Here is a 27,463-nt window from a genome sequence, read left to right as displayed (position 1 = left end):
AGTAAACCTTATAATTATGAGAGCATCTTTGGATTCAGTGGAGGCCCAATGGACTGGAGATGTGTGAATATATCACCAATTCATAAAGGAGGTCAAAATGCGACAAAAGCAATTACAGACCTCTTATTTCCCTGGAACAGACAGAGCTTAACATCTGTTCCAGGGAAAATAATGGAATCACTGGTTAAAGAAGTAATGTAGGACCATTTGGACAGGCATGCAATTATACTGCAATCACAGCATGGATTTTTTTTAAGGGATTTTGTCTAACCAATCTGATAGGTTACCATGATTCAGTGACCAAGAAACTGGATGCAAAAAATAATTTTGACATCATATATGTGGATTTCAGGAAGGCTTTTGATACTGTTGCACATAAAAGACTGCTGTGCAAACTGGAGCAATGTGGCATTAAGGGAAAGTTACAGCTATAGATAAAGGGATGGTTAAGTGGAAGAGGACAGAATGTGGTTATCAATGGGCACTGCTCTTTGTGGACTAATGCTATTAATGGAGTTACCCAGGTTTCAGTGCTGGGTCCATTGTTGTTTTCAATATTTATCAATGATACTGATGAAGGTATGTCAGGCTGTCTAAGACTGCATATGATACGAAAGTTGGCAAAGTGGTTAGGGTGAGCAACTACAACAAGATCTAGGAAAATTGCAGCGATGTGTTAAAAAGTTAAAAAATGCTATAATTTTTTATCCCTTTCACCTGTTTTTAAGAAGCATTTATACTTCAAAGCGTCCTATACTTTTTACACGGTCTATACAATTAATCTGACAGAATGAAAGCTGTTTAACTTTCGATTTCGTAGCAGCAGTCAGTCGCCGCCCTAGGGGGAAGTTGTAGTTGAAACGATACACCGCATTTAGTGCCCAGAGCAATTAAATGACGTCAGTCACCCCTCTCCCCGACGGCAAAGGGCAGTCCAGTCCGCGTATGCTTAATTGCTCAGGAACGAAAAGAGCAGATCGCGACTTTGACAGAAGAGCGTGAGAAATAAGAACATGAGACACAATCCCTTATGAAATCGAAACTAATAAACCCAATGACTGTCATTCTAAAATTTGTTCGTAAAAGCATATCGATTTATGTTCGATGACGCGATTTTAAAACAAAAGAAACTGCCTTACACAAACATGGTATTTCCTTTCTTCCTACAATATTTCATTTTCAGTTGCGTCAAGTTCCAAAGTTGACAGTCCCCAAGTTAGTTCCTCGCCACACATTACTGACCCATGAGGTCAGAATGGAAAGGGGAAGGTAGAAGTATTTATAGAAAAAGGGGAAAGAAACCAAGAGAGCTGGCCAGTCTTAACGTAGATTTCGTGGGATTCGGTGTTGGAAGAGTCAGATCTGAGAGACTTAGAAAACATTTGAAGATTTACAAGAGGTTTTTCCAGTATCTGGTAGAGTTTTTTCTAGCGTCGAAAGTAGAAAAGAGAGAGAGTGGAAGATCAGCCGATAAAGAAAATCAAGGAAGATAGCCCAAAGTCGTATAATTATCGATCAAGGAGCACCGAGAACGAAAGACATTTTTGTCGGTAAGTGATTAGCCTTTTTCTGAAACAACATAAAAAAAACCGCAACCATTAGAAGTTAATTATACTTTTCCCTTGCCTTTAATTCACACGCACAGACCTCTCTTCTCATTAAAGTCATTCTGACAAATGTATACCTATTTTTTATAGTCAGAAGTTAACAGTAAACATGAATTGTCCAATTAGTTGTTTTAATACTAATTGTAATTGTTATGTTGACAGATGTATTCTTATTCAAATAATGGAACAATTGTAAGACATAACTGTCATCAGCGATTGTGAATTCATGTTAGAGAATTAGTGGAAAAGCCACATGAAGAACATTACAAAACTGTAATACTGCTATCATAAGATAATGCTTGCATTCAGTTAATTTACCTATCAATCACATACCAATTATTCTAAGCTTTGACCAATTCAATTGCACTCATGTATATGACATATGTTTAATAAATCTTGTTTTGCTGATTATTTTGCCTTGTGACAATTCTCTGTGACAATTTATATAATTATTGAGTAGATTTTGAGTTGGAGTTATGCGGGCTCAAGGTTCAACTTAAGGAGAACCTTTGAGTTAATCACAACGCGATCTTGATGCTGTGGGCTTACTCTTAATTAAGTCTGAGTGGGCTTGAGGGTGCAAGATTTTTGTCCTAATCCAACTACTAGGTTATCATTTGAAACCCAGGTCTTCTGGAAACACATTAGCGTGCAGCCTTGTCAGAAGCCGACTGATTCATAGAGAACGTTATTTAGGCAAGCATGCACGTTAAAACAGAAAGACCCTGTGGAACAGATGGGTTGAGAAATGGCAAATGCAAGGTACTGCACATGGGTAGCAGTAACCCCAGAGTAACTTATCAGCTGTGTGGTAGAACACTCAGGGTAGTTAAGAATGAAAAAGAACTGGGGGTAATTGTGCAGTCAGATATGAAATTCTCTGAGCAGTGCGGACACTTCCAGGACACTGCCTGGGGTTTTGTCAATAAAATACATAAACTTTGCTAGATGAGATATGGAGGTGATTATCCTTTTGTATAAAGCCGCATCTTGAGTACTGTATACAGGTCTGGAGGCTTCATTTTAGGAAATATGTTTTTCCTAAAATGAAGTTTTAATGCCTTGCACTCCACATCTCCTTGATTTTTAAGTCCTCTAACTCCATTTCAAATTGTGCTTCATGTGGGCTAAAAGTAAAAGAGCTGCAAGCAGCTCGCGAGCCGCAGGTTGCCAACCCCTGACATAGTCAGTATGTTAATCTGAGATTAATGCTATCCATATGCAGTACTTTGCATTTGTCAATGTTAAACTTCAATTGCCATTTCTCAGTAAAAGTGCCTAATTTTTCTAGATCTTGTAGTATACCTTGATTACTGTCATGACCACTCTACCAACCTTTGTATCATCTGCAAACTTAAGACATTAAGCTTGATATACCTTTATTGATATCATTAATAAATACAGAAAACAATAATGGGCCCTGGGGGAACCACTAATAAAATTATTCCACAGAGCAGTGTTCATTAATAACAGCTGTCTTCTCCACTCAACCATAACTTTATCCATAGCAGTAACTTGCCCTTAATGCCACACTACTCCAATTTGTATAGCAATCTGTTATGTGCAACAGTATCAAAAGCTTTCCAGAAATCCAAGTAAAAAAAACCCACTGCAGGATGGAAGCCTCCTCAACAATTCATGCTGAGGGAAATGGACCATAATCTGCCACGCTGGTCCAGTGCAGGTTGGCAGATCGACCGTATTCAGCAGTCAGGGGCTTGAACCCCGGTCTACTCAAAGAGCGTGTGCTGCTGCACTCCTGCTCCTGACCACTCGGCTACGAAATCCAAGTAAATGATATCAAAATTATTTTTTGCATCCAGTTCCTTTGTTACTGCATCATAGTATCCAATCAAATTGTTCAGACAAGATCGCCCCTTGACAAATCCATGCTCTAACTAAAGTATAACCTGTCTAGATAGTCCTGCATTACTTCCTTAATCAGCGACTCCATTACTTTCCTGGAACAGAAGTCAAGCTAACAGTTCCGTAATTAATCATGTCACTATTTGATCCCCTTTGAGAACTGGAGATACAATGCTCTCATAATTATGGCTAAGGGTCTGATTATCTCCTTTGCTGCCTTCCTTAATATAATTGGACAGATTCTATCCACCCCCATTTGCCTTTCTTACATTTAACTTCAGCAACTTTTCTCCCAATTTCCCCTCAATTATTACAAATTCATTTAGCTCCCTGGTAGTGTTTGATAAACTTCTGGCATCCACTTCCCTAAAGAATTCTTCATGTGTGAATGTAGATGCAAAACTTATTCAGTTTGTCAGCAACCTGAGCAGCAGCAGCATCAAAAGTTGAACCATTGATATCAAGTGCACCTGTGCAATTCATCTTCCTTCTAATGTTTATATCAGAAAAGAAGTCTTCACTATTTTTCTTTGAATCCTTTGCCAAGGATTTCTCATAATCTGCCTTAGCTTGCCTAATGCTTTTATGACTTGATTAGTCTATTTTATATCTACCAAAGGCTGCTGTATCACCTGATAATTTTTATGCATTCCATAATTTTTTCTTTGAAGTGAGTCTCACTGCCCCAGGGGGGGGCTCACATCTGGTGAGTATCGGCTTGGCACACTCAGGGTACTCAGCTGGATATCATCTTTTCTCTCTCTCTCTCTCTCTCTCTCTCTCTCAGGGTAACTCGGGAATTTGTTTTGGCAGGTGCAGCATAAACCTCAGCTTCCTTGCACCATATGACTAATAATAATAATTAATAATAATTAATTAGTCATCTGACATCCATTTGGGTCTAAGCCTCAAACGGTACTTCTTAGCTAGTATGAAAAGCCTAGTAGCTTCTATGATTATTTCCTTGAATGCTTCCCATTTAGAATTTGCTGATGGTAATATCGTCAGTTGCTTCCCCTGTATAGAATTTAAAAACTGAAACCACTGTTGTTGCCTTTACATTGCAAAAATCCTTCCTGATGGTAATTATACCTTTAAGTAAATCGCACATCAATACACTGTGATCACTGCCACTAGTTGTTTTTGTGGATTTCAAGGGTGCACTTGGTGGGACAGTGCCCTGGAATGCCTTTGCTCTTCAACTCTATAACCTTTGCCTTTGCTCTTCAACTCTATAACCTTTTCAGAAGCTATTTAATGCAGATAAAATAACTACTTAAGAATCACTGCTGATCATCAGAGCAAGAGTATTATTTCCTCTTGTTGTCTCTCTAATATGCTGCTGTAGAAAACAATCATTCAATAAATCCACAAAAGTCTTGCTAGTTTGTGAGTGACCAACCTACAAGTTCTAGTTAATCCAGAGATTTAAAATCTCCCATTATGAGATATTCTGATTTACTAACCCAAGCCTGATAATAAACAACTGTATTTCTCTATACAGTTGTTGGTTATCTCATCAGGGTCATTAAGCCTATAATGCCTGCTCTCATTTTTGCTTCCCAGTGCTTATGTCACACCAAACTGACTCAACATTACACTGACCACCCATGTCAATCAATGCACTACTTTAGAATTTATGTGCTTCTTAACTAAGAGCGTAACTCCCACCCCTCCCAATCCAGTCTGTCCTTTCTGTATGTGATGTCTTTAGTACTATCACTTCTTACAGTTCAGAAACTTCTGGATGGCCACACTCTACTTGCTTGACAAGCTCTTTCCCGAAAATAATCCTGACGATACTGTAACCCATTCTTCTATTAGAATTGCTAACCAATCCTACAAGACTGATATTCACTCAGAATCAATCACTCTTGAAGAATTGTTGACTGTGACGGAAAATATAAATCGAACAAAATGCCCTGGTATAGATATGATTGAGAATGTTTTCATCCTTCATTTTCTTTCTTTAAAACCTCAAATTCTTTTGCTCCTTTTAAACAAATGCTTAGACGGTATATTTCCCAATGTTTGGAAAGTGGCACTGTTGAGACTCATAAAAAGCCTGAAAAACAAACTTCAGACCCCAGGTCATATAGGCCCTCCTTGCAAATTTAGGCAAAATTGTGGGATGTCTAATGGCACTAAGAACTTCACAACTTTTTCTTGATCAAAATCTTGTTTCTCCTGTTCAATATGGGTTCCTAGGTGGTCTTGTGAGGATGCCCTCTTTGATTTAATTCTTCATTTAGATAGTTCTGCAGCAAAATACAAGCTAGTTGTTTTTGTGAATTTCAAGGGTGCATTTGACTTTCTTTGGTGGGACAGTGCCCTGGAACGTCTTTGCTCTTTGCCCTTCAACTCTATAACCTTTTCAGAAGCTACTTTTCTAATCATTTTATCACAATCAAGTCTAAGCATCTACATGCTACCAGACAAATTTTTCAAGGTTGTCCACAGGGCTCAGTTCTGGGGTCCCTTGTCTGGAATGCTGTTCTACAAGGCTGGCTTGGCCATTCATTTGAAAACTGTAAAGTTATCACTTTTGCTGATGATCTGAATTTAATTTTCTCAGGTAATTCTTGAGCCATTATTGAAAACAATGCTAACTGATTGCTGTCAAGGTCTATGTCTTTGGTCTCAAGTTAATAAACTTAAAATTAATCCATTCAAGACAAAGATGATGCTTTTCAAATCCAAACTTCAACAATCACCACAAATCAAAATTTAAGGACAACATTTACCCATTGTGACCAAAACTAAATATTTAAGTCATTATTGATTACAAATTCAGCTTCTTCCCTCATCTTCTTCATCTAACTTAGAAAATTAAAATGTTTTCAGGTTCTGTCATTCAAATTTATAGGTCTGAATGGGGTCTATCAAGGAAAACTCTTATCTTTATTACCAAGCTGTCTTCTTCCCCTATGGTAATTTATGCTGTTGGGGCATGGTTCCATATGGCATTTATACAAAATTCCAATCAAAATTGAATTCCATTCAGCAGTATGTTATTATCTATTACTTGTATGTGCGGAACCGTTTGCACAATTGCTTTCCAAGTTATTGCTGGCTGTATCCTACTTGATCTTTTTCTTACCTATCAGGGTTTATGTTTCCTCATTAAAAAGATGATTCCTACAAGTATACATGACATTAAAATTAATCTACAGGCTCATATGAAGAATAAACAAAGAAGAAGATGCTTTCATGAACTAGTAAATATTTGGCAGACCAGATGGGACACTTATCTTTTTGGGGTTTGCTAAGCAAAAGTTACTTCCTGATATTAAGTTTCTATCAAGAGCTTGATTTTCATTCAGGAGACATCCTTCTTGATCACCGGTATGAGTCACTAAATGAGAAACTTTCTACTCAGTTTTAATAATACTGATCTCTATTTTTGCAGCTACAAAGAAAACTGGAGTAATATTCTACATGACTATACTATTTACGAAGACTCTCGTTCAAGGCAAATGTTATCTATTCCAGAATACTCTCCTGCCCAAGAATCTATCCTTCTTTAGTCTTTCAAAATCTCCTTTTTCTTCAAGAGTTTGCTTCAGATGTTTTCAAGCACAGGCAGTCTTTGTATAATCCTCAGAATGGTGTAAATAGTGTTAATAATGAAAGTCCTGCTGCTTAGGTTTTTTCTGTTTTTTTGCTTTGCTTGGCAAGCATTTTTTTCAGTTAGTGTTGATTGATGAATCCCTATACAACCTTGGCAGAGAATTCCAACACTCATTCCAGCAGCTACATCTTGATATTATAAGGAGATACACTGTTAAGATATTTCAGTTGATAAAGACAGTACATAGACCTCAAAAGCTTTTGTATATACACATTTTTAACATTTATTTTTATTTTTTTAATAGAAGAGTGATGTTAGGTGTGGTGGAAACAGAGCGGGATCATGATCCAATGTCCACGACACTTGGTAACTATGCACCTAAGGGTGGATTGTCTGTAAGGCTCTCAGTGTGAAAAATGAAAATAAATTTTTGGCAAAATTTTCTCTGTTATAAATTATTCTTGAATAAAGGGCCATAAATTCAAATTACAAGGGAAGAGGTTTCAACTGGTTTGTAGTTTTTGTTTTAGTCAATTGTTAATTAGTAAAATAAGTTACTTCTGTGGTTATTTGAGACTATCTGCATAGGAAATTCAAAAGTCTGCTACATTGGTCTACGTGAGAAGGGGGTCACAGTTTATTTTATTTATTTAATTTTTTAAGCTGATGCAACAAATGCTTGGGGGCTTCCTAGCACCATTGGTTAATATTAATACTTGCAATCTCGTGGTGTTATCTGTAGGTAGGCAGAGAACTATGTGGGTACTGAATGAATGAGGACAGCCTACTGACACTGGATTAAGCTTACCAGATTGACTAACTCACAGGCTGAAAACTTTTCACTAAGGTAGGAACAAAGCAATTTAAACCCTACCAAATGGATCAACAAGGTCCCTCTCTGTATTTGTCAGGGAACTAGTACACACAGTACTAAACACATTACTGGAGCAACCATCAAGATGGTGCCATTTATATTAGAAAATTAAATGACAAAGAAGTTTCACTAGCAGAATTAGGTTGTTTTGATATCATAATGGGAGCACTATCCACAGTTAGGTGGACAAAATTTAAGATGGAAAGTTGGGCAGGAAAATTTCTACATGCATATGGATCAATTTAAGGCTAAAAAAAAAGAAAAAAGAAAATTATATCTTAGATAAAAAGTGCTTAGAAACTAAGAACAAAGTTGACTATTTGGTTAAGATTAACAACAGTTGGGTAAGAAATGGCAAATGCATCTACAGGAATATGGGAAAATTTGAAGAGAAAGGTAAATCTACAAAAATGGTAAATGGCTACTACAATTTTGTGCAAGCCATGCCCTCTTAATTATAAACAGAATGTTTTGACATACAGTCAAAACTGTATGTCAAAGACTATGTCTCAAGACATATTTTGACTGTATGCAGAAGCACTGCAGTAAGAAAATTAAAAATGGTAATTAGGGCCAATAATAAAAAGCATAAAAAAGTGCTGAAACAAATAAAAATTATAAAACTCACAATTTGCTAACAACCATTAAATATATCAATCAAAAATTACATAACGTTCCTGACGCTAACATTACTTTATATGAAGAATGGTTAAAGTTTAGGAGAACTTTAGTGGAAACTACAAAAGAGGTATGTCAAGAGAAAGTCTGCAAATGCGAATTCAGAACATGATGGTGAACCAAAGAAGGTAAGGACGCAATTAAGGTAAAGAAAAAAATATATAAGAAAAGTTTGGTAAATAAAATTACTAAATCCATATTGGAATATAAGGAAAAGTGCAAGGAGTGTAATATAACTGGCTAAATCAAAATCTTGGAATATTTTGGGAAAGACATGGAAAACAAGCATCAAGGAAGGTGGAAAATTTTTTTTATCATTTAGTTAAAAATCTTGGAGCAGGTGAAAAAAAAACCATAACCTGGGTAATCAAAAACAAGGGTAGAGTTAAAAAAGAAGGAAAGGATTTAGATGTATGGAGTAAATAGTTATTACTTGAAGGAGGTGAAGATATTCCTGAAGAAGAGGAAAATGTTCAATGGAGAAATCTGGATACTAACCATTACTGGAGTAAAAAGGATCCAGGAAAATATCAAGTATGGAAAATGCAGGAAAGGAAGTATAAATGAAATTAGAACTAAAATGTTAAATGCTGGAGAAAAAATAGCATCATGGTGATTACATCACATGGACAAGTTTCAGAAAACTAGACAAAGGCATTAATTATACCAACATATTAAATGGTAAATAAAGTTGAATGCAAAAATCACAAGAGGAATTTCACTCCTTACTGTAATTCCAGGTAAGATTTATGCAAGTGTCTTAGAGAAGTACTCATAGTAAATTCTTTCAGATGCTGATCATTTACAGAAAATAAAAATTTAAAAGCTAGACAAGGCAGTCTTGTCAAGCTTTTAAATTTTTGATCTGCCAGCTCAGAGCTTATCAACAATAACATCAATGCTATATTTTAAGAAATTAAGACACCTGCCAATGAAAGAAAATAAATGAAATACAGAAGAATAATGTAGAAAAAATTTCAGAATTGAAAAATCACAAAAGTGCCTGTCGAGACAGTGTCTCTTTTTACCAGCTTAAACATCAGAAACTGAGTACTAAATTTAGAGAATGAATGAATAAATAAATTCTCTTGACAAATGATGGCCATCACGTAACAAATGTATAAAGGGAAGAAAATGCAAATTCTTAAGAAGAAATAAAATGTCAGCTTTTACTGTAAAAGTTTTGAAGTGAAATTATATATTTTACCCTCACCCATTAACTTGTGGACACTTACAAAATACCCGATAACACAAGGCGTACAGCAGCAATCAATATCACAGCTGAGCATTTCTTCCCAAGTCTTATTTTTTTTAAAAAAAGAAAAGAATTTACAAAGTAATGAGTATGGCTGTCGTTAACACTTAACCATAAGTGTTGATGGCAGCCATACTTGACACAAAACATTTGCTCGAAATGCCCCTTTTGAAAAGTTATTATATCATATTGTTTTGTGCACATGAGCAAGTACAATTTCCACTTTCTGCAGTTGTGAAAGTAAACATTTTTATATATGTGCAGATTTGCAAATCTTGGCCTTGGGCTTACACCTCAACAAGTTCTAGATTACCTAGCAAGAACCAGAGAAATTACCTGAAAATGATTCTGATGTGCCAAGGTTCCGATAACACTGGTCAACATGCAGAATGTTATGGATAAAATCTTGAGTAATTTTATGCTACTGAACATGTAAATCCATTAAAAATTGTCAATTGGCTCTCGTTTTCGAATTAGAGTTGCGGTCTCATATTAGTGAGTTACTCTACATTATCAACTACGGCTCTCAGCAAAAATATGGCAACACCGCAGTTTCAGTACCTTCACACTCTTATCACATGATTGGCAACTGACACCTCGCTCTACATCATGTGATAAATTGTAGTCGCCTCAAATTCATCTACAACTCTGCTGTAGTAATCCTCGAATACGGCTAGGTACTGGGTGAGTTGTTCTCTATGAGATTCCTACTTTTTTGCGCAGTATTTGTGTCATGTAAGATTAATTTGCCCCATAATTGTGTAAAGAGTCTGGATGACTTCTGTTACATATGCATAGAAGTCATGTTAGTGTCCCTTAGCTTGAGCCATAAAAAAGGCCTACTTCTTGTAGGCCTTTTTTATGGCTCAAGCTAAGTAATTTCAGGTAAATGAAGAAAAAGTGGGCAGTGATGTAACCAAATATAAAATCTGCAATTCGTCCAGTGCTTCACAGTGAAGTGCTATCTATTCCTGAACCACCCGACCGCTTTTCTGTACACTCTGATGAAGATACTGATGGACATCAACTAGATATACACAAAGAAGTACAGTAGCCATCTATGCAGGGCTCCCACGCCTGGGTTTTTTGATTGTCATCTGGGTTGATAGGTTTTTTTTCACAAAAATATCTCATTATCTGGGTTTTTTCGGTAATTTTTAATTTTAAGTCAAAATTTATTTTTATTTCTTGTAAATACAATAAAATTTAATACATTTAATAACAGTTTACAATTTTCTTAATTGTATATTCTAACAATACTGATCATAATTTGTAATATCTCAAGTGATTGTACAAAATACTACAAATTTAAAAGGATTTCAAAGTTTTCAGTGTTCTACACTATGGTTTTCATTCGTATTACTAACATGTATGCGCAGCCTATTGAGCAGGTGGAAGGCAGTCGTTACTGCACAGTCTTTCATGATCGTTCGTGATATTACTGCATTATTTGGTGTGATTTTTAAATTTATACGTGTACTAAATTGTAGTGACTATTTCTATTTTATGTTAATGGATTAGTGCTTTATTTTTTATTTTATAGAACATTTTTAAATAAGATAACTGCTAAAACTAGCCATACCCACAAATTGCCCACAATGTCTGAAACTTGTTCCCAACAGAGAAAGATGAGTAAACTGCACTCAAAATTTTAGGAATGAATGGTTAGAAGATCCGGAATTAAAGGACTGGTTGAAAGAAGACAGTAATGAAAAAGGTGTGTCTTACTGTATTTGTTGTGAAATGAAATTAAAGAATGCCAATAAATCGATGTTACTAGCGCATAAAAATACAGTTAAACATAAAAAAAGTGCAAATATTGCTAAGACAAGTTCAACGTTAGTTGAACTTAGACAAGTTCTCCACAAAAAGTAGACTTACAGAGAATGAAGAATTAGCAAAGGCAGAGTTAACAATTGCTGCACTAATTTCTGAGCATAATATTCCATTTGCGCAATGTGATCACCTTATAGAAGCATGTAAGAAAGAATTTCATGATAGCAATATTGCAAAACAAGTTCAGATAAAGGCGACTAGTCTCCTAGTCTCCAGAGAAATTACCTGAAAATGATTCTGATGTGCCAAGGTTCTGATAACACTGGTCAACATGCAGAATGTTATGGATAAAATCTTGAGTAATTTTATGCTACTGAACATGTAAATCCATTAAAAATTGTCAATTGGCTCTCGTTTTCGAATTAGAGTTGCGGTCTCATATTAGTGAGTTACTCTACATTATCAACTACGGCTCTCAGCAAAAATATGGCAACACCGCAGTTTCAGTACCTTCACACTCTTATCACATGATTGGCAACTGACACCTCGCTCTACATCATGTGATAAATTGTAGTCGCCTCAAATTCATCTACAACTCTGCTGTAGTAATCCTCGAATACGGCTAGGTACTGGGTGAGTTGTTCTCTATGAGATTCCTACTTTTTTGCGCAGTATTTGTGTCATGTAAGATTAATTTGCCCCATAATTGTGTAAAGAGTCTGGATGACTTCTGTTACATATGCATAGAAGTCATGTTAGTGTCCCTTAGCTTGAGCCATAAAAAAGGCCTACTTCTTGTAGGCCTTTTTTATGGCTCAAGCTAAGTAATTTCAGGTAAATGAAGAAAAAGTGGGCAGTGATGTAACCAAATATAAAATCTGCAATTCGTCCAGTGCTTCACAGTGAAGTGCTATCTATTCCTGAACCACCCGACCGCTTTTCTGTACACTCTGATGAAGATACTGATGGACATCAACTAGATATACACAAAGAAGTACAGTAGCCATCTATGCAGGGCTCCCACGCCTGGGTTTTTTGATTGTCATCTGGGTTGATAGGTTTTTTTTCACAAAAATATCTCATTATCTGGGTTTTTTCGGTAATTTTTAATTTTAAGTCAAAATTTATTTTTATTTCTTGTAAATACAATAAAATTTAATACATTTAATAACAGTTTACAATTTTCTTAATTGTATATTCTAACAATACTGATCATAATTTGTAATATCTCAAGTGATTGTACAAAATACTACAAATTTAAAAGGATTTCAAAGTTTTCAGTGTTCTACACTATGGTTTTCATTCGTATTACTAACATGTATGCGCAGCCTATTGAGCAGGTGGAAGGCAGTCGTTACTGCACAGTCTTTCATGATCGTTCGTGATATTACTGCATTATTTGGTGTGATTTTTAAATTTATACGTGTACTAAATTGTAGTGACTATTTCTATTTTATGTTAATGGATTAGTGCTTTATTTTTTATTTTATAGAACATTTTTAAATAAGATAACTGCTAAAACTAGCCATACCCACAAATTGCCCACAATGTCTGAAACTTGTTCCCAACAGAGAAAGATGAGTAAACTGCACTCAAAATTTTAGGAATGAATGGTTAGAAGATCCGGAATTAAAGGACTGGTTGAAAGAAGACAGTAATGAAAAAGGTGTGTCTTACTGTATTTGTTGTGAAATGAAATTAAAGAATGCCAATAAATCGATGTTACTAGCGCATAAAAATACAGTTAAACATAAAAAAAGTGCAAATATTGCTAAGACAAGTTCAACGTTAGTTGAACTTAGACAAGTTCTCCACAAAAAGTAGACTTACAGAGAATGAAGAATTAGCAAAGGCAGAGTTAACAATTGCTGCACTAATTTCTGAGCATAATATTCCATTTGCGCAATGTGATCACCTTATAGAAGCATGTAAGAAAGAATTTCATGATAGCAATATTGCAAAACAAGTTCAGATAAAGGCGACTAGTCTCCTAGTCTCCAGAGAAATTACCTGAAAATGATTCTGATGTGCCAAGGTTCTGATAACACTGGTCAACATGCAGAATGTTATGGATAAAATCTTGAGTAATTTTATGCTACTGAACATGTAAATCCATTAAAAATTGTCAATTGGCTCTCGTTTTCGAATTAGAGTTGCGGTCTCATATTAGTGAGTTACTCTACATTATCAACTACGGCTCTCAGCAAAAATATGGCAACACCGCAGTTTCAGTACCTTCACACTCTTATCACATGATTGGCAACTGACACCTCGCTCTACATCATGTGATAAATTGTAGTCGCCTCAAATTCATCTACAACTCTGCTGTAGTAATCCTCGAATACGGCTAGGTACTGGGTGAGTTGTTCTCTATGAGATTCCTACTTTTTTGCGCAGTATTTGTGTCATGTAAGATTAATTTGCCCCATAATTGTGTAAAGAGTCTGGATGACTTCTGTTACATATGCATAGAAGTCATGTTAGTGTCCCTTAGCTTGAGCCATAAAAAAGGCCTACTTCTTGTAGGCCTTTTTTATGGCTCAAGCTAAGTAATTTCAGGTAAATGAAGAAAAAGTGGGCAGTGATGTAACCAAATATAAAATCTGCAATTCGTCCAGTGCTTCACAGTGAAGTGCTATCTATTCCTGAACCACCCGACCGCTTTTCTGTACACTCTGATGAAGATACTGATGGACATCAACTAGATATACACAAAGAAGTACAGTAGCCATCTATGCAGGGCTCCCACGCCTGGGTTTTTTGATTGTCATCTGGGTTGATAGGTTTTTTTTCACAAAAATATCTCATTATCTGGGTTTTTTCGGTAATTTTTAATTTTAAGTCAAAATTTATTTTTATTTCTTGTAAATACAATAAAATTTAATACATTTAATAACAGTTTACAATTTTCTTAATTGTATATTCTAACAATACTGATCATAATTTGTAATATCTCAAGTGATTGTACAAAATACTACAAATTTAAAAGGATTTCAAAGTTTTCAGTGTTCTACACTATGGTTTTCATTCGTATTACTAACATGTATGCGCAGCCTATTGAGCAGGTGGAAGGCAGTCGTTACTGCACAGTCTTTCATGATCGTTCGTGATATTACTGCATTATTTGGTGTGATTTTTAAATTTATACGTGTACTAAATTGTAGTGACTATTTCTATTTTATGTTAATGGATTAGTGCTTTATTTTTTATTTTATAGAACATTTTTAAATAAGATAACTGCTAAAACTAGCCATACCCACAAATTGCCCACAATGTCTGAAACTTGTTCCCAACAGAGAAAGATGAGTAAACTGCACTCAAAATTTTAGGAATGAATGGTTAGAAGATCCGGAATTAAAGGACTGGTTGAAAGAAGACAGTAATGAAAAAGGTGTGTCTTACTGTATTTGTTGTGAAATGAAATTAAAGAATGCCAATAAATCGATGTTACTAGCGCATAAAAATACAGTTAAACATAAAAAAAGTGCAAATATTGCTAAGACAAGTTCAACGTTAGTTGAACTTAGACAAGTTCTCCACAAAAAGTAGACTTACAGAGAATGAAGAATTAGCAAAGGCAGAGTTAACAATTGCTGCACTAATTTCTGAGCATAATATTCCATTTGCGCAATGTGATCACCTTATAGAAGCATGTAAGAAAGAATTTCATGATAGCAATATTGCAAAACAAGTTCAGATAAAGGCGACTAGTCTCCTATCTTATACAAGATGGCACAGCCTATCATGAAAAAATATACATTTCTAACATATGCAGAAAAAACAAGTTTTCAATGATAATAGATGAAAGTACAGATTTATCTTTATCGCAAGTTCTAGCTGTTGTTGTTAGATATTTTGATATTCAAAAACTTGATGTTGTAGATGTATTACTTGACACTGTTTGTGTCGAAAATGGTACTTCAGAAGGGCTTTATCAAGATGTAAAAGATCTTTTCATCGAAAAAAACATTCAAATAAGTAATCTCATTGGCTTTGGAAGTGATAATTGTGCCACTATGATGGGTACTAAGAGTGGGTTCCAGTCATTGCTAAAAAAGGATGTACCATGAGTATTTATAATGGGATGTGTTTGCCAATCTTTTGCATTATGTGCTAGTCATTCAGTCACGGTACTACCCATCATATCTAGAAATATTTATAAAAGATATCTCTTGTTATTTTTCCCATAGTAATAAAAGATTAAACGAGTTCAAAATGATTCAAGATGTTGTAGATACTGCTAAGCATAAAATCCCCAAATTAGCACAAACATGTTGGTTATCCCGTGGCAATGTAATAAACATTATTATTGAGCAGTGGGATGCGTTAGTTCTTTATTTTCAGTCTCAATCAAAAATTGACAAAATCAATGGTGAAGGGAATATTTACAATACTATGATCACCAAAGGAACCAAGCATATGTTGTTGTTTTTAGGATATGTACTGGAGAAAATAAACTGCCTGAATATTGAATTTCAATCTGAGCATTTCAGATTGCACTCACTCTTCATTCAATGGTTTTAATTGAGTATAAAAATATTCTTAGTTTTTTTCAGAAAAGAAGTCATTACTTCGTGCAAGCTGGTTGAAATTGATCCAAGCAATGCAATAAATCATAAGCCTCTGAATAAAATATATTTGGGAGGCCATTGCATGGCCTTATTAAATTCAACACCACTTGGTGACAGTGAAAGCAGGTTTAAAAATGATTGTTGAAAATTTCTTGTTGAACTTTGTATGGAAATCAGAAAAAGATTTCCTCTAAATGACAATGTTCTTGGCCCAGCAGTGATACATGATTGTGCCAAATCGCCATCCTCAATTTTCCATTTAGCAATGCAGTTCCCTCACCTTGTTTCTGAAGACAAAATAAATCTTCTAGATGATGAATGGAGATCATTTCGTTTAAATCAAGATTTAGATCTCTCTTACAAAACCATCCATTAGTTTTTGTATCTGTTATGTAATGTAAAAGATGGCTTTAATAATTCTAAATATGAGATTTTATCTAACTTTATGACCAGTCTAACTATTTTACCTCACTCTTCGGCAAGCGTAGAAAGAATCTTCTCCCAAGTAAAACATAAAAACAAAAGCCACAAACTCCCTTAAACCAGAAACTGTGAAAGATCGACCAGTGGCAAAACAGGCGATAAATAGATTTAATCAAAATTGCTATATATGGAAACCTAAATCAGAATTGGTAAAAGAAGTCATACAAGGAACTTGATATAAAAGATAAGAAGAACGTTTGAAAAAAATGAAAGAACTTCAAAAAATAAATGTGGAGGGAACTGAATGGGATGAAAATTCTGATTACAATTAAATAAAAGATATTTATGCATGGTAAGTTTTATCTTATTTGTGTTGCTATACTATATGATGAAAACTAGGTTTTTTTGGGGTTTATTTAAGTGGCAATCTAAGTTTTTTTAAAATTATTGAGTGGGAGCCCTGCGTCTATGTCAAGGGATCCACCATTTTGTCCAAACTTTTATCCTTCTGAACCACACAAGATCATAGAAAGTCAGCTTAATGACCTCATCAGGGATCTCGAACTGCTGAAGAATAAGGCAGAGCTTTTGGCCTCGAGTCTACAACAATTATTCTGTGAAAGTACAATATTTCATACTCAAAATAAAGACTATGATAAATTCTATCAAACAGAAGGTGGACTCACTGTTTGTAAGGATGTTGATGGTCTAATGGCAGCAATGAACATGAGGCACATTCCCAAAGAATGTAGACTATTTATAGATGCTTCTAAGGTTAGCCTTAAAGCTGTAATTTACATTATTACACAATGGAAATATGCTGCCTTCAATAAATCTTGATATCCAATCCACAAAAAAAAAAAAAAAAAAAAAAAAATCAAACATGGAGAACATCCTCTAAGGTGTACAAAATCAGAAGTATGAGTGGCAGATATGTGGAGATTTAAAAGTAATTGCACTTTATTAGGACTACAAATGGATTACACTAAGTATTCATAAAGAGGGATCAAAGGGTGACAAGTAATTACAGACCTGCTAGTTTAACTTCTGTTCCAGGGAGGCACTGGTTAAAGTAGTGGAGGCACTGGTTAAGTAATGGAGGCACTGGTTAAAGAAGCACTGCAGGATCATCTAGACAAGACTTCAGTTATAGTTCAGACACAGCATGGGTTTAAGGGGAGGTCTTGTCTGACCAATTTGACTAGATACTATGTGGTCACAAAGAGGAATGGATGCAAAAAATAATTTTGATATCATATACTTGGATCTTAGGAAGGCTTTTGATACTGTTGCACATGGAAGACTGCTGCACAAATTGGAGCAGTGTGGCATTGGAGGCAAACTGCTGCTATGAATAAAGGGATGGTTGAGTGAGAGAAGAAAGAGTGGTAATCAATGGACACTGCTCTTCATGGCCTAATGTTATTAGTGGAGTCTCCCAGGTTCAGTGTTGGGTGCAATGTTGTTTTCTGTATTTATTAATGATATTGATGACTGTATATCAGGCTTAATGTCTAAGTCTGTAGACGATGAGAAGGTTGGCAGAGTTGTTAATGACAGTATGCTACTGCAATCGGATCTAGAAAAGTTGAGCAGATGGGCTGAGAGGTGGCAACTGAAGTTTAACATTAACAAATGTTAAGTACTGTATATGGATAGCAGTAACCCCAGAGTAACATATCAACTGTGTGGTACTACACTGAGAGTGGTAGAAAATGAAAAGGATCTGGGGGTAATTGTGCAGTCAGATATGAAGTTTTCTGAGCAGTGCAGATGGTCTGCAAGAGTAGCTCATGGTGTCTTGTCAATGATATACAAGAATTTTTCTAGCAGGGAAAAGGAGGTAATTATCCTCTTGTATAAGGCAATGGTCAGACCACACCTTGGGTACTGTATACAGGTCTGGAGGCCTCATTTTAGGATGGATGCAGAGCTGCTGGAACGAGTACAGAGAAGGGCAACAAGATTAGTGAGTGGAACAAAGGGTTGCTCTTACGAAGAAAGGCTTAAGTTTTGCAAATTACAGTGTCTGGAGACTAGGCACCTACAAGGTGACCTGAATGAAGTGTAGAAGGTCTTGAATGGTTTGAACATGTTCAATGCTGATGGGATTTTTCCTCTTGCCCAGATTAATCGCCTGAGAAGAGATAAATTCAAAGTAAGGAAAGACAGTTGTAAAATAGATGTGCAGAAGTTTGCTTTTAGCCAGCTGGTGGTTGATTGTTGGAACAAACTTCCATCTGTCGTAGAAGTTGACAACTTAAATAAATTCAAGGCAGAACTAGACAAACATTTGGAGCAAATGGATTGGTGAAACGGGAAGGGCTTTTTTTTTTTTTTTTTTTTTTGGCTGATGCTGTATAAGCTTGCTTTCTTGCATCATATGCCTCTGCTAATGCTATTGCTATTGTTGATTTCTCTGTGAGTGGGATAGTCGTGCCAAGGATATGCATTACGAGAAGAGGAGTTGGTCTCAGCAAAAATAAAAAGCACCTGTATTTAGGATTTGTTGACTGTGGAAAAGCATATGACAAAGTACTGTACCTAGAAATTTGTTCTTTCAAAAGTTTGATAATCTTTGGGAGAGTGGAGGATTAATTGTTTTAAAAAGGGAAAATTTGCAGTAAGGACTGAAGAAAGCATTGTAAAATGATGGTCTCAGGATAAATTTGGAGTGATACACAGCTGCACTTTATCACTGATTGTGCATGTATGAGCAGTCTGCAAAAATTTCTAATGTATCCAACTCCTAATCTCTAAAAAGATTTTTAAGAGAGAAATATTGTTCAATGAATGTAAGAAATGAATATTGAATTAATGTAACCTTGGAGAAGAAGTCAGATTTTATGCCCAACAGGGGCTGCCAGGATAAAAAAAATTCACCAAGAAAAATTATAGAAAAGTCATTATAATACTGTATAAGAACATGTATTTAGGATTTGTTTATTGTGGAAAAGCATATACAGTCAGTCCTCGTATAACACGTGTTTATACTACATGAATTCGATCATACACGATTTATAAATAGGGGAATGATATCTTATATAACACGAACCGAATTCGCTTATGCACAATTCACCTTTGTGTTTACAAGAAATGACAGTCGAATGTGGAATCACCCCAACTGAACGCAACACGATAGGAATGAAAAGAAGATTCTGAAAATGTATTTATATTTTTTATATCAGTGAAGGGGAAACACATTTCACCATAATAACGTAAAAACCCACACAATTCCAGCTATCGGTATTATCGCAAATGCAATTAGATAGAGTTTACTACCAGTTTATAACAGATTCCACTAGCAGGAACTCAACTGAAAATTGTTTTTATTGTTTTATGGTAATGTGCTGTAGTAAAATGTGAGCTAGTGAGGTGTTCATAGTGTGTCTCTGCCTTTATGGTTTTGTTTATTCAGTTGCTACACATGTGCAGCTTTGTTTGTGTGTATCAAGAGTGCCTCCTCATTTTGTAATTGTTCTTTATTCCCTAAAAATGAGTAAAATACTTAAAAGGTGTGAAAAGGAAGCGTCCTGGTGAAGACACTACAGATTCAGAGAGAAAAAGAAAAGCAATATTGATAAACAGAGGCGGACTGGGTCAAAAATTCTTACCCAGGAAGATTTGTAGTGGCCTCATACTAGCGTTTATGGCCAAAATCACACTGGCCTCCAGCCCACTGGGATTTCCCCCAGTAAGGCTTATGGCAAGTACGCATCTGTCGATAGAGAAAAAATATGAAATTGTGAAACACTTTGAGCGAAATGAAAGACTATGTGATACTGCATGTGCTACAGGCCTAAATGAGGCAATGCAGAGAATTACAAAGAATGCAGAGAAAATAAAAACAACTTTCATAGCAGGAACGACCCCAAGTGTAATTAAAATCCATTAGATTAAGACACAAAGAATTGGAAGAGATGGAACGGCTGTCATCTGTTTGGATAGAAAATCAAACAAAAAACAAGTTTTCTTACGATAGAAGCAAAAGCATCAGCAATATTTTATTACGTAACAGTCGTAATAAATACTTACGTATTTTATTACGATAATTTATTGTGTTTGGTAATGTTTTGGTTACAAATGTGTGTTCAATCTTGGGTTATCGACACCTAACCCTATTTTTCCCATAGGGACTGTTGTTTATATTGCACGAGGGTTTCTAGGAACACAACTATCACGCTATACGAGAACTGACTATACCTAGAAATGTGCTCTTTCAAAGTTTATCTAAACTTTGGGTGGGGGATTATTTGTTTAAAAATGCAAATCTGCAGTAAAGACTGAAGAAAGCATTGGAAAATGACGGTTTCTGGATAAACTTGGAGTGTTACACAGCTGCACTTTATCACTGCTTGTTTTTATAATTTTCATGGACCATTTAAATAGAAGAGTGCTAGTCAATAACAGAATTTAGTGTGGGAATTGTAAATATTGAATCATTATTATATGTGAATGATATTGCCTTATTAAAACAGTAACTTGCATAATCTTCAAGAATAAATTTAAAAAGGTTGTGGACAATTTGGCATGAAAATTAGTTATACAAATTAGTAAAGCAAGAAATGGAGATTGATTTTTGTGATTTTTGATTTGGTAGTTGTTGGCACATCGGCTTCTGTGGCCATATTGCACCTCCCAAGGTTTTTGCAGTACTTTGATCCAAGCCCGAGGCGGGAATCGAACCCGCGACCTTTGGGTTGCCGGGCAGGTACTTTACCCACTCGGCTAGCCCGGTCGGCAAGAAATGGAGAAAGCCAGCAATAGATAAATCATTCAAAAGGCAAAATTTTTGCCTTTTGAATGATTTATCAAAAATCATTCAAAAGGCATGATTTTTGTAATATTAAATCTAGTTCTTAGATTATTATACTTTCTTCATCTTTGATATTCACAGATTCATCTTCCCATTTCTTAGTTCTAGGGCTATACCATGGTTTGGAGTAGTGTTTCTTCCATTCTGCTTGAGAAATAGAGTTGGTTTTTATTTGATCATTTTTGTCTAGTAAATTCTTAAAAATTTTGAAACCTCTTCTCTGTAGGTCCGTGATATCACGTTCCAAGGAATCAACAAATTTATCCCAGTCATCTCATCGGATTCTTCTGGTTAGTTTTCTGACTTCTGCTCTAAGCTTTTTATATTTTATGTGTAAATGTAGGTCTTTCCGTTTATTGGGACTTTTTTTTTCCCCCTCATCTATTGTTTATTTCAATTCTTCAAACCTATAAAAAATAAAAACTGGATAAGAACCAGTTTTTATTTTTTTTTTTATAGGTTTATATCCAAGACTTTCTTATGGAACTCCCAGAATTGATTTTTTTGCTTGACCAGATTTCCTCAGCATTATCACTCTCATCTTTTTTCTTTTTTTTTTTTTTTTTATGTGAACCCCAAACACGGGAGGTATTAGAACCTACAGTAATTAGTACCGTGCTTGGGTTTGAGGTTAAGAAGACAAAAGAAGATATTTGTTGACATTGGACTTGAACTTCTGTAGATTGTAATTTTCAGGAAATATGTATGAAGGAAGATTGTTCCAGAAAACGGCAGTTGAATGAATAAATGAGGAAGATGAAAAGTTGGTTCTGTGGATTTGAAGTTGGACAGTAAATGGATGTTGGCTAGTGGCGGCACGTGTTCGGACTGTTTTGAAAGAGAGAGCAGGAATTATAGAAGCCAATTCAGAAGAACAGTGCCCATGGAAGTATCTGTAGAAGAGGCATGCAGCAGAAACAGTGCGTCTATGAGAAAGCGAGTGGAGAGACTCTGTTAGAGATGAATCATTAATTAACCTAACTGCCCTCTTCTGAATGGAATCAAGAAGCCTGAGAGAGGTTTTGGGGGCACCACCCCAGATGTGGGAACAATATTCCATGGCAAGGCAGATTTGCGATTTATACAGAGTGAGCAGCTGTTTGGAAGAAAAGTAAAGGCGAGAGCGAAAGAGAAAACCAAGTATTTTAGATGCAGAGGAAGCAATATTTGTAATGTGCTTGTGCCAAGAGAGATTAGAAGTCAGGGTAATCCCCAAAAGAGATATCATTTTGCCTAGAAATCGGAGTGTCACTAAAGATAAGCATAGGAGGAGAACAATCCTTTTTGCGAGATATAAGACAAGACTGAGTTTTAGAAGGGTTGAAATCAACTAAGTTGTCTTTGCCCCACTGGAGAATTACCTGAAGATCGGCATTTAAGGAATTGGTAGCAGATTTTCGAGAAGTTGAAGCTGATTGAGCAGGACAAGGTTTCACAAAATGGAAAGTTGAATGCAATGTGCTATCATCGGCAAAACTATGGATAGGATTTCCAGTCAATGGAAGAAATTCATTGATATACAAGAGGAAAAGAGTGGGGGAAAGAACTGAACCTGGGGGGACAACGGCATTAGTGGAGAAGTTAGAAGACAGAGCCATCTACCATTACCCTCAGTGGGCGATCAGAGAGAAAACTGGATAACCAATTACTAAAAACAGTTGGCAAACCATAAGAAAGAAGCTTGTTTAGAAGACCTTTATGCCACACACGATCAAAAGCCTTTGAGATGTCAAGAGCAACTACTTGTGTTTCACCGAACCTTTCCATTGAATTAGTCCATAAATGGGTAACATAAGCCAGAATATCACCAGTGGATTGACACTGACGGAATCCATACTGGTGATCGTTGATCAGATGGAAGGTTTCTAGGTAGTTTAAGAGTTGGCGGTTAATTGATTTCTCCATTACTTTAGAAAGAGTAGAGGTAATTGCAATGGGACGATAATTGGATGGGAGGGATTTGTCACCCTTTTTAGGAACTGGCTGGATATGAGAAATTTCTAAGCAGAAGGAAAAACACCTTTGGAATAAGAAAGTGAAAAAAGGCGGCAAAGAATAGGAGTAAGTTCAGGAGCACAGGTTTTGAGAACAAGTGGAGAAATACCATCAGGACCTGGAGCTTTCTTAGCATCAAGATTCATCAAAATCCTTCTGATATCCTTTTGACGGAAGACCACAGGAGGCATTGAATGGAGCGTGTTGGGAATGGTGGAAGGTGTTTTACCAAGATCATTAATACATGAGGTGGAAGAAAAATGGGATGCTAGCAGGTCAGCTTTATCCTTGGCTGATGTGGCAACAGAACCATCTGGTTTGGACACAGGTGGGAGCAAAGATGGGCAAAAGTTGCAGCCAATAGCTTTGGCAAGAGACCAGAATGCTCGCCTACCATCAGGGCAAGAAGCAAGTTTTCTACTCTTAGCCTGTTCAAACTCTAGTTTGGACTGATTAATAACTGCTTTACAACTGTTGTGAGCTTTGGTGTAGGCAGAAAATGAAACTGAAGAATTAGAAACAAGCCAATTACGATATGCAACATTCTTCTCTTGGACAGCCTTAGCACATTTATTGGAAAACCAAGGTTTAGATAAAGGACGAGATTTTAAAGTGGAGTGTGGGATAAGGGATTCCATTCCTGCAAGAATAATTTCATTGACACGATCTGAGCAAACATTGACATCAGAAGTTTTGAAACAGTAATCCGACCAAGGAAAAGAAGAAAAGAAGTCTCGCAGGTCATCCCATTTTGCATTCTTGTAATGCCAAACAACACGTGGTTGGGAATAGCCATGAGATAAAGGTTCCATTGGAGAAGAGACAATCACCACCAAGTTGTGATCTGAAGTGCCTAAAGGACCTCTCACTTCAACTGTGTACTTAGAAGGGTTGTTTGTGAGAAAAAGATCAAGCGTATTGGCTGTACGATTAGGATTGTCCGGTATTCTTGTAGGTAAATGAACAATCTGTGCTAGGTCATTAGTAATTGCAAAAGCCTCAGCATCTTGACCTGGTGGGTCGGTGTGACTAGAAAATGGAAGCCAGCTGGAGTTGTGAACATTAAAATCACCAAGGAAAATTACTTCACTGTTAAGAAAGTTGGACTGGAGAAAGTCAAGTTGCAAAGAGAGGAAGTCAAAGAGCTCCAAGTGATTAGTGGAGTTGGGAGAACGGTAGAGACAACAGATGAATTTGACACAATGAGGTAGAGAGATTTTAAGCGAGAGAAGATCAAAGAGAGGAGATTCCAAATTGCCTAGTCTCTGACAGGGAATATCAGAACGGACATATGCACAAGTACCATCTTTGAGGCCAAAGGAATCATACAGCGAATAATTTGGGCATCTGAGATGAGCAGTAGATGAATCAACCGATAACTGAGATTCTGTCAGAAAAAGTACATGGGGTTTGGCAGACTGCAAATGGAAATGGACATCGTTGAGATTAGAATTGAGACCACATATATTTGTGAAATGAATTAGGAAGTCCTTGGGAGGTTTAGATCTTTTTGCAGATAAGCTTGCTCTATTAGTTTGACAATTCATGGTGTATTCAATAGTAAGAAAAAGTAGGTGGGACATGCTGTATGAAGTAATGAAATTTTTGGATATGGCGTACATGTGGTAAGAATATACCCAGATCCTTGACATAACGTGGCCTCGACAATGCTCTCCGCATACACACTACTCGGACTCCCTCCATTCACTATCTGGCAGAGTAGAGGTAGCAAGATTATACACTAGCTGATCCAGAAGCTTCCTAGAGAGTTACCAATAGGTTCAGTCCGGTGTACTAACTAGCGGCCGGCCTGCGAACACCGTTTTAGAGCTGTACCCTCGAAATGTAAGGAATATTGGATCTCGCCACGACGTTCATCATAACCTCAAAAGTCATCAATCATACTGCATGATGGAAGAGATAGGGAAGGGTTGACCGGAACTTAGTTCTAGAGACTAAACATGGGTTCCACCACTTCAAGCCTCCAATAAGCAAAGTGGTGGTATTTCACCGGTTGATGAGAGTCATCTACCACCTAGTTAATTTGATGAACTCAAATCATCTGATTTAAAGTTCATCTTTCAGTCAGCTATCATAGACTAATTTAGTGCTTTCATCTTCCAACAAATGCGTTTTAAATTTCTTAGTTTTTGCTGGTATTTTCTTCTTTTTATTAAAAGAATTTATTTTTATTTTGAAAGTGTTTTCTAGTAGGTAGTGATCACTGTCAATTTCACTGCCTCTAAATAATCTAATGTATCTGATTTTGTTATTTAAATTTTCATTAATGATGATATAGTCTATTATAGACTGTTTATTGCTTCCCATGCGAATGGATATTCTTGTGCCTGAAAAATGTATTTGTGATTTTAGGTTTATTAAAAATACAGAAGTCTATCAAACATCTTCCATTATTGTTGACCACAGGTTCACCTTCTGATCCTATACATTTGTTTATTGACTGAGCACTAACTCTTGCATTAAAATCTCCTGCTAGTATGAGCTTTTAATTTTTATTAGTTTGGTCTATGATCTCTTGTAACTCATCATAAAATTCTACTGGTGCATAGATGCCAATGATTGTTATTGTATATGATAGGATTTTTAGTCTTAATTTCAACATTCTGGGTGATATCCAAGAATAATCTAATATTTTGTTTTTCCATTCTTTTTTTTATTACAACTGCAATTCCTTATGATGCCCACATTTCGTTTGGTACACCTGAGATATATCATTATGAAGTTACTTATTTCTTCAGATCCTTTATTCTTCTTTTTTGTTTAGGTAATGACTGCAATATCAACATTTCTATAATTCATGCAATTTATGATTTATTCCCCTAACATTCCAGGTTGCTACTTTAATGCCCTTAATCATAGCCCTATATCCATTGCCTAGTTCGTTATCCTTGAGACCCATTCAGTTTTTACCTGTGAGCTTACTTCGAGTATTTGGAGTTTTCCCTGGATAGGCTACCAGCCTTTCGCGAGTTAAGTCTAGTGGTGGGACTGCCACCTAATAGCCTCTAGACAGGCCAGGCTTCAGGTACAGCATTTCCTCTGTATGGGATGGGACAGTTATACTGCAGTGACTTGATCACCAGAGACTCGTCTGTAGAAACAGGTTAGTTTGCCACGAGAAAGTGAGGTTGGCATTTGGGTAGAAGTTATGGAATGTATCACCCAAATTTAAAATTTATTTTAAATATAAAATTAATTTTTTAATTTCATTTCTCTGTATTTTAAGTTTCTGTTAAAATACAGAATTAGAAGAGAGTGAGAGAAAATATATACATCAGTGTACACTGAATTTTATTTTTTAATTTTATATTTTTATTACAAAAAAAAGTTTTATTTTACCATCCTGTTTGGTCAGTGTACTACAGAACGTTTCTCAGTTTGTTATTTCTGATCTTTGAGGGTTCTATTACCTTTAAAGGAAACTAGCAACTGAAGTTTGTGAGAAAAAAAAAATCTCAAATGACAAAGAACTTGCATCAGCAACATTACTACAAAATATAGTGATATTGCTGATGCAAGGATAAACAAATAATTCAATTTGCATGCTGCTTCATATACATTATGGTGATGAAAGTTTCATTTGAAGATAAAAAAAAAAAAAAAAAATTATGTATTAATAATACTGTAGTAAATTTATTTTTATTTTCAAAGGATTGAAAAATGCAAGTGGTGATTTTTACAGTTAGAATTTATATAATCTGATAAATAAATAAATCTCTGAGTTTTTTTCTTTTATTTTTAAAATTTTTTAAGTGGAAATCTTTATAAGAATAACAGCTCTTAATATACCTCAAAAATGCCAATTTTTTTAGCAAGGGTTCCACCTTCTGTGTCCCAAAAGTAAATATGTCCTTTTCCAATAGTGATAAGTGTATGTTGATCCATTGGGTGAAATTCAACAGCTAGAACTGTTTCTGTTGTACTCTAAAAAAAATTAAATTTTTATCTTAAAACAGTGAATAATAAATTGCTAATTCCACAATGAATATATGTGCAGGGGGTGGGAGTTC

General features: G+C 35.7%; 1 protein-coding gene across 5 annotated transcripts in view; it reads right to left on the bottom strand.

Annotated features, from left to right (window-relative positions):
- Positions 1 to 27,463, bottom strand: part of LOC150084715 (echinoderm microtubule-associated protein-like 2) — a 364,524-nt gene that overhangs the window by 133,603 nt on the left and 203,458 nt on the right. For all 5 annotated transcript variants that reach the window (XM_090376571.1, XM_090376573.1, XM_090376572.1 and 2 more), the window contains one exon: positions 27,243 to 27,377. In XM_090376571.1, coding sequence (XP_090232697.1) covers positions 27,243 to 27,377 — 135 coding nt within the window. The remainder of the gene's footprint in view (positions 1 to 27,242; positions 27,378 to 27,463) is intronic.

This window comes from Mastigoproctus giganteus, chromosome 6 (genome assembly GCF_048544385.1).
Source record: "Mastigoproctus giganteus isolate SK-2022 chromosome 6, ASM4854438v1, whole genome shotgun sequence".
NCBI lineage: Eukaryota > Metazoa > Arthropoda > Arachnida > Uropygi > Thelyphonidae > Mastigoproctus > Mastigoproctus giganteus.
Note: the sequence above shows the minus strand (reverse complement) of the source record. Positions and strands in the feature narration are given on the sequence as shown.